The sequence below is a fragment of the Pelophylax lessonae genome (assembly GCF_965119305.1).
Source record: "Pelophylax lessonae genome assembly, chromosome: 1".
Lineage (NCBI taxonomy): Eukaryota > Metazoa > Chordata > Amphibia > Anura > Ranidae > Pelophylax > Pelophylax lessonae.
In genome coordinates this window covers 655035306-655052469 of record NC_138768.1, presented here as the reverse complement: position 1 = coordinate 655052469, position 17164 = coordinate 655035306, and the positions used below count along the sequence as shown (strand labels likewise).

General features: G+C 40.4%; 1 protein-coding gene across 4 annotated transcripts in view; it reads left to right on the top strand.

The window, feature by feature from the left end:
• The window catches only part of INPP4B (inositol polyphosphate-4-phosphatase type II B), a 944562-nt gene that overhangs the window by 821927 nt on the left and 105471 nt on the right, over positions 1-17164 (top strand). For all 4 annotated transcript variants that reach the window (XM_082244155.1, XM_082244154.1, XM_082244153.1 and 1 more), the window contains 2 exons: positions 10087-10259; positions 15391-15514. In XM_082244155.1, coding sequence (XP_082100281.1) covers positions 10087-10259; positions 15391-15514 — 297 coding nt within the window. The remainder of the gene's footprint in view (positions 1-10086; positions 10260-15390; positions 15515-17164) is intronic.

The window sequence follows — 17164 nt, the reverse complement described above, 5'->3', positions numbered from 1 at the left end:
TCTCTACATAAAGAGGACCTGTCACGGGCCATGCTATATCACAAGGGATGTAGTTCATCCCTTGTTATAACGATAAAGTTTGTAAAAAATAAAATAAATAATAATAAAAAAAAAGTAAAGAGCCCCTGTCCCACCGTACTTACGTGCAAATGTGAATGCATACGTTACTCCCGCACGCATATGTAAACGGTGATCGCACCACACATGAGGTATTGTCGCGGACATCAGAGTGAGAGCAATAGGTCTAACACTAGACCTCCTGTACCACTCTAAACTAGTGACCTGAAAAGGTGTTTAAAGTGTCGCCTATGGAGAATTTTAAGCACCATAGTTTCCCGGCTATTCCACGGGCAGACAAAATTTTAAAGCATGACCTGTTAGGAATCTATTTACTCAACCTAACATCATCTTTCAGATTATACAAAAAAATTGGGCTAACTTTACGTTTTTTTTTTCTTAATAAATTAATGTATTTTTGTTTCCCAAAAAATTGCGCTTGAAAAACTGCTGCACAAATATCGTGTGACATAAAAAATTGCGACAAACACCATTTTATTCTATAGGGTCTCTGCTAAAAATATATTAATGTTATATATATTTTATATATAATATATATATTGTTTCCACCATTACTGTATATTTGTTAAGTTCAGCCTCCTGGCTTACTCACATGCCATATGGCTGCTTCAGGCCTCACACCTAGGCCTAAGGTCTGATCCTCAGACTAACACTAGTGTCCTTTGGTCAAGCTCCCTTGTAGCTTCCTTGGGTTCAGCTTCCTACTGCGCTGTTGCAGAATACATCTGCCTCCTGCAGGCCTGTAAGCTCTGGCTGCCAACTGCGGCCTCTCTCTCTCTCAGGGAAGGTGGGAGTCCTCCTGACTCCCATAAACAGACCTTGTGTCTGTCGGTTGGAGTCCTCCTGTCTGCCCGGGTGCAGCTGTCTCCAACTGGGAGCTCTGAGTGCTAGCCCTGGGAATAATATGAACCCAGCCCATAGGTGTGCAATCAACAGGCCTGTCTTAATGAAAACCAGGCGTAGATTGCTAACACACACAGTGACTGCCTCTCCACTATATATATATATATATATATATATATATATATATATATATATATATTTGGGGGTTCTAACGTATTAGATGGGCATTTAGTGGAAGAGTAATGTTTATTTGTAGATAAAAATAAAAGAAGTTTTTTGGCTGGTCTTTTCTAGTTCTCAAATCTTCAAAAATCCAGTCTTCTGGGTATTGGATGGACTTTATGCCTGAGTTGAAAGACTTTAGCCTGCACCTCTGGTAGCCAGGGCTGAATAGTGTATTGGTTACAAAGGAGAAAGGGAATTAAGAGAGAACTTCTGTCTACATTGATTCCTGATAGTCAGAGTATGAGGGCCAAAATATAGATTCTCATTCTCCCAGGTCCTCTATACAGGGAGCTGGGATAGCATAGCATTGGTTAAATACACCCATGCTTCATCTCTGTCCAGCAACAAGTGGGCCAAATGGAAAGGATAGATGCAGAATTTATTTGTTAAGATGTTTATTTAAATGATATTTACTATAATAAATGTAAGCGACTATGCAGGAGAAAGTAATGACATATTTCCAGCACAGGGTTTCTCTTAACTTTGTATCACTTACTCTACGTATTTACATCCCTCCTTCACAGAGTGGTATATATAAAAGCAAATTATTTCAGGGAGATCCATGCATGTTACATCAGTGGGGAGTATGGGATTCACAGCTTTCAATCTCATAATCCTTTTATCAATGTCTTCACTGCAATGAATCCAAATGCACCAAAAAAACAACAAATAAGGATTGATAAGGGACTTTAGCAGAACAAAATAGATTCGTAGCACAAATAGTAATTTACTGCCACCTATTGGCGTTTTATGTAATATACAGGCTTATTTAAAGGGGAGTGAAAGTCATTTTGGAGAAACAGACCAGTTTGATGTAAATATTCTTACCAGTGTGTGTTGATTTAAAAATCTTTTGTCCACATGATCTAAGTTACATAATCTATATGCACACCAATGATTTCATGGCTCACGGAACTTTATTGTTAGGGAACATACATACAGAAGCCTAGTCTGGGCTATCCCTGCTTCAACACATTCACCTCACCCTAAGATGGACTTAACCAGATAGGCCTCCATATTTAAGACTATCTTAGGGTGAAAAACATCAGAACAGGGAAGTTCCTGGTAAAACTTCAATACTTTAATGTGCAGGCTCTCCAGAATAATATCATTTTTTGAACACCGAGATCATGGATGTAGGAAAAAACAAGCGCTCTGAGGAGTAGGCTTACAGGGCTTGGATCAATGCTGATAAATGGAATAAAGCAAAGGGCTCTATATTAGTTCATGTAAAGGGGAACTTATGTGGCCACAAATGGGTAAGGGTAAGTCCAAAATACAATTCAAATAAACAGTAATGTCCCAAAAATAAGAGTCACTGTATACATTCAATACTGCTGGCTCCGAAACACAGGGAAGTCAATGCTGTGAATAGATTCAATAGAAGACAAAAACAGAGTGCCTCTAAGTGCAGTGTTTATTGGACAAATGTGAAAACAATAGTGTAACAACTCACATCATGAAAGACATAGGTGGGCTTGTAAGATCTTACACTTGAAAAAAGAGCACGCACGCCCACTGTGAGCCTTGCGCAAGCTCTGAAACGCGTCGTGTCACCACCAGCTCCGGTGACGTCACGCAACGCACACTGCCTTCCAGCCTGGTCCTTGGTCACTAGCCGAACCCGGAAGACGGAAGATCCTTTGGCCAGCGTCTTTCCGTCGACGGTGAACATTGTACCGGCTACAGGATTTTATCTCTCCAGGACCCTTGGATTCACATCTTCCACCTGATGTACCGCCGGAGTTGTCTTTCATCATGTCTTTCATGTCTTTCATCATGTGAGTTGATACACTATTGTGTTCACATTTATCCAATAAATACTGCACTTAGAGGCGCTCTGTTTTTGTCTTCTATTGAGATCATGGATGTGTTTTAGGTTTTTTGTTGTAGATATTGTATGGGGAGTGTGAACAAGCTCCATCATTTCTCTTTTCTCCCATCTTTTTTATTTTCTCTTAGCTTGCGTCTTTCCTTGCTTTTCCTTCTCTTTCTTCTTTCCTTGCTTTTCCTTCTCTTTCCTCTTTCCTTGCTTTTCCTTCTCTTTCCTTGCTTTTCCTTTTTTCCCTCATTTCCTTTTCTTTAATTTTCCTATTTCTATTTTTTTCCATTTTCTTTTTATTTCCTATCCTTTCCTTTTTCTTTTCGTCTCCTCTCCTTTTCCGTTTCTTTCACCCCTTTCTTCCTTTCCTTTTCCTTTCCGTTTCTCTTCCATTTCCTTTTCAGTTTCCCTTTCTTCTCTAATAAGAATTAAATTCCAATTCACTGTAGTAGTCAAATAACTTGCGATTTATCCTGATGGTTACGGTCTCACTGTGCACATAATTGCTGCACTCTGTATTGCCTTTGTACGTAACCCTAAATGTTTCCTCAGTGAAGGAACTCTGCAAAATAAGCAGATAATGTCCCAATTACAATTTTCTTTTTCAAAAATGATATTATTTTTCGCCTTTGTCTTTTTTGTTCAAAGCCATCTCTAGGCAAATAATTTTGGCATTTTATGTGGAATGAACAATTTTGACTACATACATTCTTCTGTAATGTGCATATCATTTGTTCTCTGTGAAAAGTGGCACTTTAATGAACACATTAAAATATAAAATAATTTGATTTCTTTTTCCAGAAGATTGCAATAAGCAATTAATAGAAGCTTTTTCGGAATATGTCATATACAAAGTTATTGTAAGCTCCCTAATTTACACTGGGCAGTACAAAATTACCTTTTTTAGGGAAGAAAGAAGTACAGATTAAAACTGAATTCCAGAATGCAGGTGTCAAAGAACTTTCTTTTTTTTTTTTCAGCAAGCCCTGAGATTATAAAGTCCTAGTGCTGTGCAACACAGCACAGCCAGGTCGTTCCTCTGGCTTTTATGTACTGCAGTTTTGCAAAACACCCTGGTCTCCTCCCTGATCCCAAGTTGCTGACTGGACAGAAAAAGAGCAGCAGTTGATTGATTTGGTCATGCTTCTTCTTTAATTGCTCTCTCCTACTGCCAGCATTTTCCCTCTTACAGCTTGAAAATGCAACTCAATCTGGCTTCTTGTGTTGGCCCCCCTCTTCCAGTCTGTGAGCTTCTGTACAATCAATATACAAGGCTGATATCAAGACAAATTCAGGGCTTTTACAAACTGCATTAAAAAATACAATTAATTACAGATATACAGTGCCTTGCAAAAGTATTCGGCCCCCTTGAACTTTGCGACCTTTTGCCACATTTCAGGCTTCAAACATAAAGATATAAAACTGTAATTGTTTGTGAAGAATCAACAACAAGTGGGGAACAATCAGGAAGTGAAACAAAATGTATTGGATATTTCAAACTTTGTTAACAAATAAAAAACTGAAAAATTGGGCGTGCAAAAGTATTCAGCCCCTTTACTTTCAGTGCAACAAACTCTCTCCAGAAGTTCAGTGAGGATCTCTGAATGATCCAATGTTGACCTAAATGTCTAATGATGATAAATAGAATCCGCCTGTGTGTAATCAAGTCTCCGTATAAATGCACCTGCACTGTGATAGTCTCAGAGGTCTGTTTAAAGCGCAGAGAGCATCATGAAGAACAAGGAACACACCAGGCAGGTCCGAGATACTGTTGTGGAGAAGTTTAAATCCGGATTTGGATACAAAAAGATTTCCCAAGCTTTAAACATCCCAAGGAGCACTGTGCAAGCGATAATATTGAAATGGAAGGAGTATCAGACCACTGCCAATCTACGAAGACCTGGCCGTCCCTCTAAACTTTCAGCTCATACAAGGAGAAGACTGATCAGAGATGCAGCCAAGAGGCCCATGATCACTCTGGATGAACTGCAGAGATCTACAGCTGAGGTGGGAGACTCTGTCCATAGGACAACAATCAGTCGTATACTGCACAAATCTGGCCTTTATGGAAGAGTGGCAAGAAGAAAGCCATTTCTTAAAGATATCCATAAAAAGTGTCATTTAAAGTTTGCCACAAGCCACCTGGGAGACACGCCAAACATGTGGAAGAAGGTGCTCTGGTCAGATGAAACCAAAATCGAACTTTTTGGCAACAATGCAAAACGTTATGTTTGGTGTAAAAGCAACACAGCTCATCACCCTGAACACACCATCCCCACTGTCAAACATGATGGTGGCAGCATCATGGTTTGGGCCTGCTTTTCTTCAGCAGGGACAGGGAAGATGGTTAAAATTGATGGGAAGATGGATGGAGCCAAATACAGGACCATTCTGGAAGAAAACCTGATGGAGTCTGCAAAAGACCTGAGACTGGGACGGAGATTTGTCTTCCAACAAGATCATGAGAACATGATCCAAAACATAAAGCAAAATCTACAATGGAATGGTTCACAAATAAACATATCCAGGTGTTAGAATGGCCAAGTCAAAGTCCAGACCTGAATCAAATCGAGAATCTGTGGAAAGAACTGAAAACTGCTGTTCACAACGCTCTCCATCCAACCTCACTGAGCTCGAGCTGTTTTGCAAGGAGGAATGGGCAAAAATTTCAGTCTCTCGATGTGCAAAACTGATAGAGACATACCCCAAGCGACTTACAGCTGTAATCGCTGCAAAAGGTGGCGCTACAAGGTATTAACTTAAGGGGGCTGAATAATTTTGCATGCCCAATTTTTCCGTTTTTTATTTGTTAACAAAGTTTGAAATATCCAATAAGTTTCGTTCCACTTCATGATTGTGTCCCACTTGTTGTTTATTCTTCACAAAAAGTACAGTTTTATATATTTATGTTTGAAGCCTGAAATGTGGCAAAAGGTTGCAAAGTTCAAGGGGGCTGAATACTTTCGCAAGGCACTGTAACTGTATTGATTGGTGTTTCCTTTATAGTTGCCCAAAGTGCAGCTTTGAACATAGATTTATTACAGAATGTAGTTTTTGCCAATACATGACATGAGCTGTCATCCCCTAAATACCATGATAACTTCTGATTCATACATTCAGCAGAAAACACACAATAAAAAGGAGCCAACTAGAATAATGAAATGCATTTATGATTTTCAAATATATATACAGTATGCTTTTGTCCAAATATGTTGTAATTCAGTTTTGTTGAAGTTTAATGATCATGTTGATTCCCTGACCTTTTCAACAAAGACTTACATACCTGTTACAGGTGACCCCTGAGCCTCAAGAGTTAAAGTGTAGTATTCATTTATTAATTATAATTTTTAGATGCGGTGGCTGCATTTGTTTTCTTTTTACAGACCTTTATCCCTATAGGAAAACTGTTGCTGTAACTGCTTAAAAAAATGTGAGTTGGATTTTTACTTTAATTTGTTAGACAAGTTCATCAAAATCTTCCAGTACATCTAACACTACCCTCTCCTCAGACTGACAATGCTGCTGTGCAAGGTGTCTCCATTATTCTTCCATTCAGATTAAAGACATCCCAAGACTGGACTTGCCTTACTGGCTGGATCACCAGGTGAAAATTAAGGGGGAAAAAAGAAAAGAAATGCAGCCACCATATTTAGGGATCAGTAAACGGTGATCTATAATTTTTTGGGGTGTTTAATACCACTTTAATAGTTAAAAAACACACTTTATTTGTAAAAAACTTTATTCAAAAGGTTAGTCTAGCTATACTATATTATCGAAAGTATTGAGACCCTGCTTTTACACGCACGTGAACTTTAATGGTATACCAGTCTTAGTCTATAGGGTTCAATATTGAGTTGGCCCACCCTTTGCAGTTAGAACAGCTTCAACTCTTCTGGGAAGGCTGTCTACAAGGTTTATGGGTGTGTCTATGGTAATTTTTTCCAGAAGTGCATTTCATGGGGTCTGGCACTAATGTGGACAAGAAGGCCTGGCATACAGTGTCCACTTTAATCCATCCTAAAGGTGTTTTATTGGCTTGAGGTCAGGACTCTGTCATGTTGGAACAGGAAGGGGCAAATCTTAAACTGTTCCCAAAACACAAAGTTGGGAGCATCAAATTGACCAAAATGTCCTGGTATGCTGACACCCTTAGAGTTCCCTTTGCTGGAACTAAGGGACCAAGCCCAACCCCTGAAAAACAACCCCACACCATAATACCCCCTCCACCAAATGATTTGCACAAAGCAAAGTCCATAAAGACATGGACATGGAGTGAGTTTGGGGTGGAGGAACTTGACTTGCCTGCACAGAATCCTGACCTCAAACCAGTAGAACACATTTGGGATGAGTTTGGGTGGAAACTGCAAGCCAACATCAATGCCTGACCTCACAAATGCGCTTCTGGAAGAATGGTCAAACATTCCCATAGACAACCTCCTAAACCTTGTGGGCAGCCTTCCCAGAAGTGTTGAAGCTGTTATGGCTGCAAAGGGTGAGCCAACTTAATATTAAACCCTACGGACTAAGACTGGGATGCCATTAAAGTTCATGTGTGTTTGTGTAAAGGCAGGTGTCCCAATACTTTTCACGATATAGTGTATGTTTGCTTTCTTCATATTGCTGTGTTGGGTTTCTTGTCAAGACTGAAGCTTTGCCAGCCTGAGAAGCAGCACAGTACCTAATTTGTTCTACACTGTACCAATTATGTAAGCTGGTAATCTCAGGGGGGTGGGCGGTTACCACCCAGGAGTCACTGTGACCTTTACACTTATCACTAACACGATGTGAGGAGGCATTATATCCGCTTCCCACCTCCTTTTTAGAAGTGGAGAGGGATTAGAACACCTGGCAGTTTTTATTGCGGTCTGTACCCATGTCCGGGAAATGCATCCTCTCTAATTGTCCTGTTTATCATTATCAGAGAAAGTGAAAGTAAAAGAAAATCCCTAATTTTGGTTTGTTCCCAGAAAAGTAATAGAGGGGAAATCTTCCAATGAGGAAACTAGTTCTGGTGACCTGGGGGGCCCCAAGGTATTCCCTTAATTTGCAGGGATTTCCTCTCACTTCCTGTTTTGGCTATGCGACAGGAAGCAAAGGGAATTCTCCTCAATGGAACACAGATGGCAAAAACAAAACTGACAGAGGTTATAACCCTCCCTTACTCTATCTAAAATAAAATAAAAAATTGCCTATAGTTATATTTTAAAGCGTAACTTCCACATTAACCTCTGGGTGATCACTGTACATTGCAAGGATTTTAACAAACTTTGTTGCAGATTCCTACCTTTTGTTATTCTGAAGATATCCCTGTTTGTTTCTCTGTGCCTCTGTGCTGAGTGGGTAAATGGGAGTGGTTTCATAATTATCTATCAGATGTGGCAGTTGCAGGGCTCTAATGAGGAAAGCTGCTGGGCCTGCATCCCTTTAGACGTGTTCCTATTGGGAGTATCTCACCAAAAATGACATTTTTGTTGCAGGGGATGCCAGAAATCTGACTTGTATCTTAGTGCAGACTTCTGGGAAAATTGGTGAGCCAATCACACAAGAAGGAAATTAGGTTTCTGGGGTGTGGTCAGTACACATTCTGTGTACAGAACACCTCCAGATAGCCATATTGCAATGCATTTTCAGAACATTACAACCGCTGCAGATTGAAAAGGAAAGGTCATTTTTAATAACATTCAATTACAATATTATTTGTGTCGCAATTGTATACGCTATATTGTTTTTCCTTTATTTGCTGTTTTTTTCCCCCACGAAAGTGGAGTTACCCTTTTAACTCTTAAAAGCCTGCAACATGTACATTGGTTGCTGTGCGGCCTCATTCCAATAAATTGGTCATGTTCAGCAGGCTAAGTTTTCCACTGAATGCAATGGAGGGAATCATTTTGTGTGTACTTGACTTGTTTACTTGTTTAATATAATGGGTCACATGGGGTAGGCTGAAATACCCACTGGGTGTAATGGGGGGGGGGATACTTCCATGTGTATACCTCCATACAGCTGCCTTTAAAGCTTAGAGGGGTGGTAAAAAACATGGCTCAGCCGTCTGTTTATACTTCCCTTCCCCCAGCCTCAAGTGTAAATTAGGCCTAAAGCCTTTCATCTGTAAAGCACTACTACTACTTAACCCTTTCTCCACCGTAATCTGTAAATTAACATTTTCAGGTATGCTACCCTGTGCTTAGAGTGCTTTCATCTATGTTTTAAATAGTGGAGCATTGCCTGTGCATTTTCCCTATATATCTTTAAATATAAATATATAGGTCAAGAGATTAGTCATACAGTTATTGTGAATGGAGCAAAGCGTACTGAGACCGCTATATTTGGTGTGGGTGCCTAGGTGTCAATGACCTCAGGAGTTAAATATGGATCACCCTTATGCTGAGAAGAACAGATTGGGAGCCTGTGATCCCACTCTTCCTATTCCTGCCAGGGAAAAGAAAAAGAAGAAAAGAAGACCCTTGAACAAAGATTTGGTTCACTTTATGCACACTTGAAAGGGTATAGACTTTGAAGGAGGGGCAAATGAATTTCCTCCCATGGGAAGGAACGGTTGCCTGCACCATGTGTGGTTCTAAGAAGAATTTTACCTTCGCTGACTACACAGATGCCATGTGAATGTTTTACTGGTTTTAAAGTTTGCAGACTTATATTGAGTCACAACTCTCTGTGGATTATTTAATTAGAAGGCAGCTTGAAAAAAAAAATTAGTGACAGAATTTTTTCTCTTTGGTTAGAGTTTGTATATCCATTATCAAGCAGGTCTGTGCTGCCAGCATATGTGCCACGGCTCACTAATATGAACAGTAATTATTGTAATTGTGATGGTACGATCCTCTCTCGGTCCACAGCTCACATCTGCTTTCTAACTGGGAAAAAAACTTTGTGGAACAGCTGGCGGTTTATAAGCCTGTCAAAATTCAGTGGTGAGAGTGACTGGCAGGCGCCAGCTAATGGCAGCCTTGAACAAATTCAGGGAATGTGATGTCTATGAGGGCGAGTTTGCATATTATTTTTTATGTATTCAGTGTTTTCTCAGCATGGCAGCAGGCACTTCTTTCATGGTGTTCTCTTTCTGTTTACTTTGATCACTGTCTTTTTTTCCTATAATGCAGAAGACTGGTATGAACAGCTCTACCCTCTGATAATTACACTAAAAGACTGTGTAGCAGAAGTTGTGGAGAAGGCGAAGACTTCAATGACTTTTGTTGTGCTGCAAGAGCTGGCGTGTGCATTGCCCCAGTGCCTGCGCCTCACATTCAGAAGAGACGTGGTTTTCAGCCAAGCCGTAAGTTCACACGAGAGATACTTGGCAGTGCTTATACACAACTATTCATAAGGTACTGGAAGGGACAATCAAACAATTGAGACAGCAGGTCTATTATTTCAAACTGAGAAATATACCTGTACATCAAAGGATTCCTCACTGACAGCCAGCAAGTCAAAGAGAAAAGATAATGGTTTTGGCCTATTTTTTTTTTTTTTTTTTACATTTTGTACTTTTAAAACTATATATATACTGTATGTAGAAAGCTTTACCAAAGCACTATGGGTAAAGCAAGAGACAGCACAAAAGATGCCGTCTTTTTGCATGCTACCTTTGTCTAATACACGCGTCAAACACAATGCCCATGGGCCGAATTTGGCCCTTTCATGGGACCCTCCTGCAGCTGCAGCACCTCCCTTGTCCCCCCCCCCCCACCTGTTTAAGCAGTCAGCAGCAGAGAGAAGGGAAAAACTCCTCTGTCTGGTCCTACACTTCTCTGCACAGCCACTTGTCTCTGTCCCATACCCAACCTCCCCACTCTCAGCAGTTGGCAGCAGAGAGGAGGACAGAACTTCTCCTACAGATCCTTCTGATGTAAGAGTAGGTGGGGTGCTCTGGACATTTGCTTATAATTATTGAGAATAGTACAATTCCATGCCAGTTAAAAAGGTGGGTTGAACAGCACTGGTATCATCCACAAGAAACTTTATTGGAGACTGCTCAGACAGAACACCATGGCAGAAACATGTTCTGTCTCCAGTACAAGTTTCTTGTGGATTATACCAGCGGTGTGTGACCCTCCTTTTCAGACTTGCATAATCTGCTAAAGGAGTGTGAGTGGGCTTCATGCCAGTCTATACCTGCTCTACACAGCTTAAGTTATACCTAAAACCAGTAATAATCGAATGCAATCGAAGGCAATTATTTAAGATCATAAAGAGTAGATACATTTATACTCTTTCAGGTACAGCCAGCCCATTGAGGGCAACCATAATGCTGATGTGGCCCAGGATGAATTTGGAGTTTGACACCCCTGGTCTAATAGAATCCTAAATGGAGCTGTGTAACAAGGGATGAGTCACTGTTAGTCTTCTTTGGTGCACTTATACCTATATTGTAGCTTTTCCTGCCTCCAGCCACTCCTACCAGCCTTTTACTCAGCTGTCCCCTGTTACCCGGAAGATATGAGATTTAATTTACCTCAGACAATATTCGGGTTAAATGAGAGTTCTTTGACCATGGGTAACAGCTTCAAAACGGCAATATGAATTTATTGATAAGTAGCATTGAAGCCTAAAGTAATTCACCAAAATGTTATCTCTAGTACATACAAAAATGGAAAATATTCAAAGTTTAACTGAACATATATAGCGCATGGGATTCAGACAACAAATACTACAGACATGTATACATTTAAGTGCTAGGAGGTGCCCTGATATTTACCAGTGGTTTAAGATGATATGGGGTCCACTTCTCAGGACCATGGCTCTCCCTTCCTCTCTGCTCACCTTGCAATAATATACACCTCTATCCCATAGACTTGTATAGGGCTATTCTAATTGGTTCATCTATCCTGCCCTGTTCCTCCCTCTGGGCGTATCTCGTTCAGGATTGGACAACTTCCTCCTCACCTAGCTTAGCATAATTCAGCCCCTTGCTAACCCCTCCTCTCTGTTGGAGGGAGAATTGAATTATACATGTTGATTTCCTCTGAAATTGAAACTTAAGAAATGCAAGGTTCATATCTGGGGCACAGTGTCCAACTCTCCACAGATGGTCCATCTTCATTGCATATCTTAATGAGAGTTCTTTGATATGGAGGCTGAATTTAAGGGCGGATATGACATGGTCTATTCACCCTATTGCATTGGCCCCAGGATGTCTGGCTCACAGGAACTTAATTACAACAGTGTGATACTATGTTGCATATCAGTATGTGTAGATAGCAGGCCACCTCCCGGCCTAGACTTATCCTTTTATGTGTTTAAGTGTAAATAGCAAGCTGGCATTTCAAACTGACTTGTTAAATTGGATTAATACTACTGCCGGTCCGTCTGGGTTACACAACTTACAAATCTACCATCATATAGCAAATATGAGTTTGAAATCAAAAATGTGTACATTTATATTTACATCTATCTATTTACAATTACTTATGGAGATTTATACATAAACTCCTCATCAGGCAACACCGTAATAGAGATTACACATAAACTCCTCATAAGGCAACACCCCGATCCAGTGAGATATTCCAAATGACTTCCTAAAAAGTTTTCTGGGCTGAGTCTATGCACTCACTCTACACTGTCAAGTCAATCTGGCTGATTCTTTGGAGAAGTGTACAGTGATCACTTACCTAATTTGGGACAGATGAATATTAGACTGGTACTGAGGTACTGGGCAGGAGCTACATTGCCATCTACATTTTAATTGATCATATGATTTTTTTAAGAAATGTATGGAAAGTCCATGTAAATAGAAACTTTGTTCATTTAAAATGAGGAGAAGAAGGGCATTCAAAGCCACAAAGATATAGTACATAACTGCAAAAGATCACTCTCTGACTTTACAGCATTAAACTAAACTAGAAAGGTGTAGTTAAAGTCAGAAGATTTTAGAAATTGAAGCAAACTACACAGTGGCATGAATAGAACATCTGACACACTACGGTATAATGTTGTCTTGTTTTAACCTGTCACCAAGAGATACATTTCCAACTCCCCAACAGTTTTACAGGTTAATTTAATAAAAACAAAGAGTAATATTGACGTGCACAGGGCAGGAACCCTTAACCACCTATTCAGTTTTAAGAAGTTAGAGCAGTGAATGCGGCAGTTTAGGTTGTGCATGGTTGTGACAGATTACTTGACCTAGCAATTTACCTAAACTATATCAGTCTGTTTACTACCAGTCAAATCCCTTTTGATGAAACTTGATGTAGGTTGATTTTTGTCCACAGTATTTGTAAAAAAAAAGAAAAAAAAAAGGGTGATTTATAGATATTATTCTAAAGTTGGCCATACACTATCCCTTTTTTCAAATAATACAAATAATGTGAGGATTATAGAAGAAGATCAGGCAGTGCAGGACTTGACATTGTAAGCTTTGGAAGTTTACAGAGATTTTACAGGAGAGGGGTAAATATTGATGCAAAAGTGGATACACAAGTGCAACATTGCTCAAATAAGAGGAACCCATTTATAAAATATTGCCCATAATTCTAGAGTCTATTATTAAGTGACAATGTCTCTTTACGTTCCCGGGTATGGCTCAATGAGGCAGCTCTGTGTAGAAGCAAGAAACAGCTCTAAAGGAAACACAGGTGCTTTCTAAGTGTAGCTGACGACCACCCCACACAGTGCCATGAGACCAATGCCTGTTTTTAAACTACAGTTGTGAGTAATTCTTATACCTTTAATAAATACTTTCCTACAGCTACACTTAGAAGGCACCTATGTTTCCCCTTGTGTACAGAGCTTTTACAGCATGTTGATATTTTTTAAGGGCCAATTATGAACTGTCTATATTAAGTCGCGCTAACTTGAATGATGGAAAATAAAGTCCATAAACTCCATATGTATCAGGGTCACAGTATTCAAACAGGCTCCCTATGGGTATACGCTTACCAGAAATGGTAAATCAAAAGGCAGGTTCTCTAAGATAAATCTCGTCTCCTTGATAGCAGACTGGAACCAGTATTCTCGCGTAGATTCAATAGTATTGGATAAAAAATATAAAACGCAATAGCGTAAAACCCAACACAAACGGAAAAACTTAAACACCGATGTGAGTGAAAAAAAACTGGATAAAAGTGTGTGAAAGTCCACCAGTGTAAATTGAAACAAAAAGAAAAGAAATAGATTGCTCTTAAATGGGACACCTATAGGTACCCCTTACCAAAAATAACTGAAAATACGTGAAAAACATATGGGTGAGGTGCAATCCTATAACGGCTGGTGTCGCCTCTTACCACAGTGAAGAGAAAAAAACGCCAAAGTGAATGGGAAATCTTAAATAGGTGTCCTCTGTGTAGATAACCACCACCAACAACACTCGCCTCTTACCAGATAGTAATCAGATTGGGCCAGATTAAACAAAGGAATCAAGCAAGATGAGATGCCAGCCTTCACCAGTGAGATTTGCCTCTTACCCTAAGGGAATGGTCAAATCGCCTGTAGGAATGATGAACTTCAGGGGACCTGCAGTGGAATCCTGGACGAATAACTCCAATATGGCCAAGGAGATCACCACCAAATGAAAAAGAAGGCGCTCAGTGTTGGAGGCGTCTGCTGCGTGTGTTGTCACCTGTCCCCGCCGATGTCCTTCACATGCCCTGGTCCTCCCAGTCTCCCTCTGGCTCTGATAATCACACCTAGCTGGATCTGATCCTCTGATTTCCAGTTATTTTTGGTAAGGGGTACCTATAGGTGTCCCATTTAAGAGCAATCTATTTCTTTTTCTTTTCTTTTTGTTTCAATTTACACTGGTGGAGTTTCACACACTTTTATCCAGTTTTTTCTTCACTCACATCGGTGTTTAAGTTTTTCCGTTTGTGTTGGGTTTTACGCTATTGCGTTTTATATTTTTTATCCAATACTATTGAATCTACGCGAGAATACTGGTTTCAGTCTGCTATCAAGGGGACGAGATTTATCTTAGAGAACCTGCCTTTTGATTTACCATTTCTGGTAAGCGTATACCCATAGGGAGCCTGTTTGAATACTGTGACCCTGATACATATGGACTTTATGGACTTTATTTTCCATCATTCAAGTTAGCGCGACTTAATATAGACATTTTGCTTAGGGTGTGGGTCACACTTGAAGTTGCTGCTGTTCTCCTTTCCATTAGCGCGGTTAATACCTTGTATTCCAATTATGAACTGTTACCTATTCTCCATTGAAAACTGAAAAAAACATCATTGCATTGCATACTACCTTCAGAGTTACTTGAGTTGTATCAAACCATATCATTCCCACCAGTCTGCAAGGGTGAGCAGATCTCTCACCAATCTGTCATTATTTGCAAGAGTATTGCAGGTCTTTAGGCAGCCATAGTGCATTCGAAATGCCACTTACTTGTATTACAAGTTCTTTGGAAAATTGAATAACTCTGCTCAAGATCTTTTTATCTCTTTCTTGACATCTTTCAGCTTGCAGGATTGATCTGTGGATTTATAGTAAAGCTGCATTCAAGTTTACACAATCAGGGCTTTCTTCAGCAGCTCCACACAGTGGGGTTACTAGTGCAATATGAAGGTCTTCTGAGCACATATAGTAAGTATTGCCACAATTTACATGTATGAACCATTATATGGTTAGACTTGAAATGGTTAAAATAGTACAGACTCATCAGTTCATGACATGTGAAAAAAGTGTGTGAAGTTATGGGTGGGTGGAACTGCAGATGCAGCGTCTAGATCATACAGACATATTTGACTGCCTTCTGCTGTTTATGGCCATCCATATTCTTAGTTGTCAACAGTGCCAAATTGCTTTATTACAAACTCTGCATTTTTAATTATGATGTAATTTTATTGGAACTTTACTGATTCCTTTCTTTTACTGTGTCCAGCACACCTCTTGAATTCTGCTGCTTCCACTTGCACAACTTGGCCAAGCTACACTCTTTCTTCTCACTCTTTTTGTTTCCACTCTTTTTGTCACAGCAGTTGCTGAGGATGAGTAAATGGTAGTGATTTATATGAAATCATGTCATTGTACAATGATTCTATACAGTATCGGGACAAGGTCATCTAGTGCCCAGGATGAAAATGCAAAACTGCACCCCACCTCCACCTAATCATGCATGCCTAATCATCTTAGCAGCTGGGATTCGACTCCCAGCTTGCCACTCTGTTGGTCTCAGCCTCACTCATGAGTTCTGAGTCCCCCAGTCAGGTCTCACATGAACCCAGAAGTGTGAAGTGATGATGAGGAATCTTCTTTCTATCTGTTCTCTGCTTCAGTGCAGCCTGTAACATAGAGTTCAGCATACAGAGTGCAGTGGCCATAGGTATGTAACATACAGTAGGAAGGTGTGTGTACCATATATTACAGAGTATGGCGGTCAGGAAAATGTAATGTACACAGCATGTTACATAATCTTGACTGCTACGCTCTGTATGCTATGCAAGATATTGCACAGTCCTAACTTGCTGCACTTCCACCATAGAGTGCAGAGAACTGGAGCACTTAACAACACAGCACAGAGTGATGACATTCAGGAATCCCCCAAAAGAAAAAAGAAAGCAACCCTTCTTACCTCAAGTAAACTACCCCTTTTAAATAATTCTCCCTCAACAACAAGGGTAGGTTGGTGGTGTTTGTCACATCCTCCTTGCTCCCTATTAACTTGTTGGGCGCCAAGTGTGGGTCACACAGGAGGCTTACCTTGAGGTGGGTTCTTCTTGTCCCAGCACAGGGGTAGCACCTTGCTTGAAGGCATGCGCACCAATACCCAGGACCAAGCGAGGGTCACGGTCTTGTGAAAAGTCAAACATTAAGCCAGTCCCTCAACATGCAGAGCCTATGCCCACTCCATTAGTCAGCATGCCTCTGTTACCTCACTCCCAGTAACAGCATGGAGTCCCACTGAGCACATAGCACTGACCTCATTTATGCTCCAATTAACTATTTCGTTTCGAACCAAGTGACCGGGTATTAGGTCTCTGTTGTGCTAGTCCACTTCTGGAGACCAATGGAGACAGACAGCTAGTGAGGGCGCCGAATGCCGATCCCCCTCACTACCAGGGAACCTGCCACCTATTCAGGTACCACGCCATTGAATGAGTTGCTGTTCTTCCTTCTGGTTACTATTAGCAACTTGATTCCAAGTCAACCTTTTGTTGTAGTGGTTTTTCATAGACCCCAATGTGCTAGTCCAAACCTAGGTTCCTTAGAAAGATATGCCAGGACCCCACATAC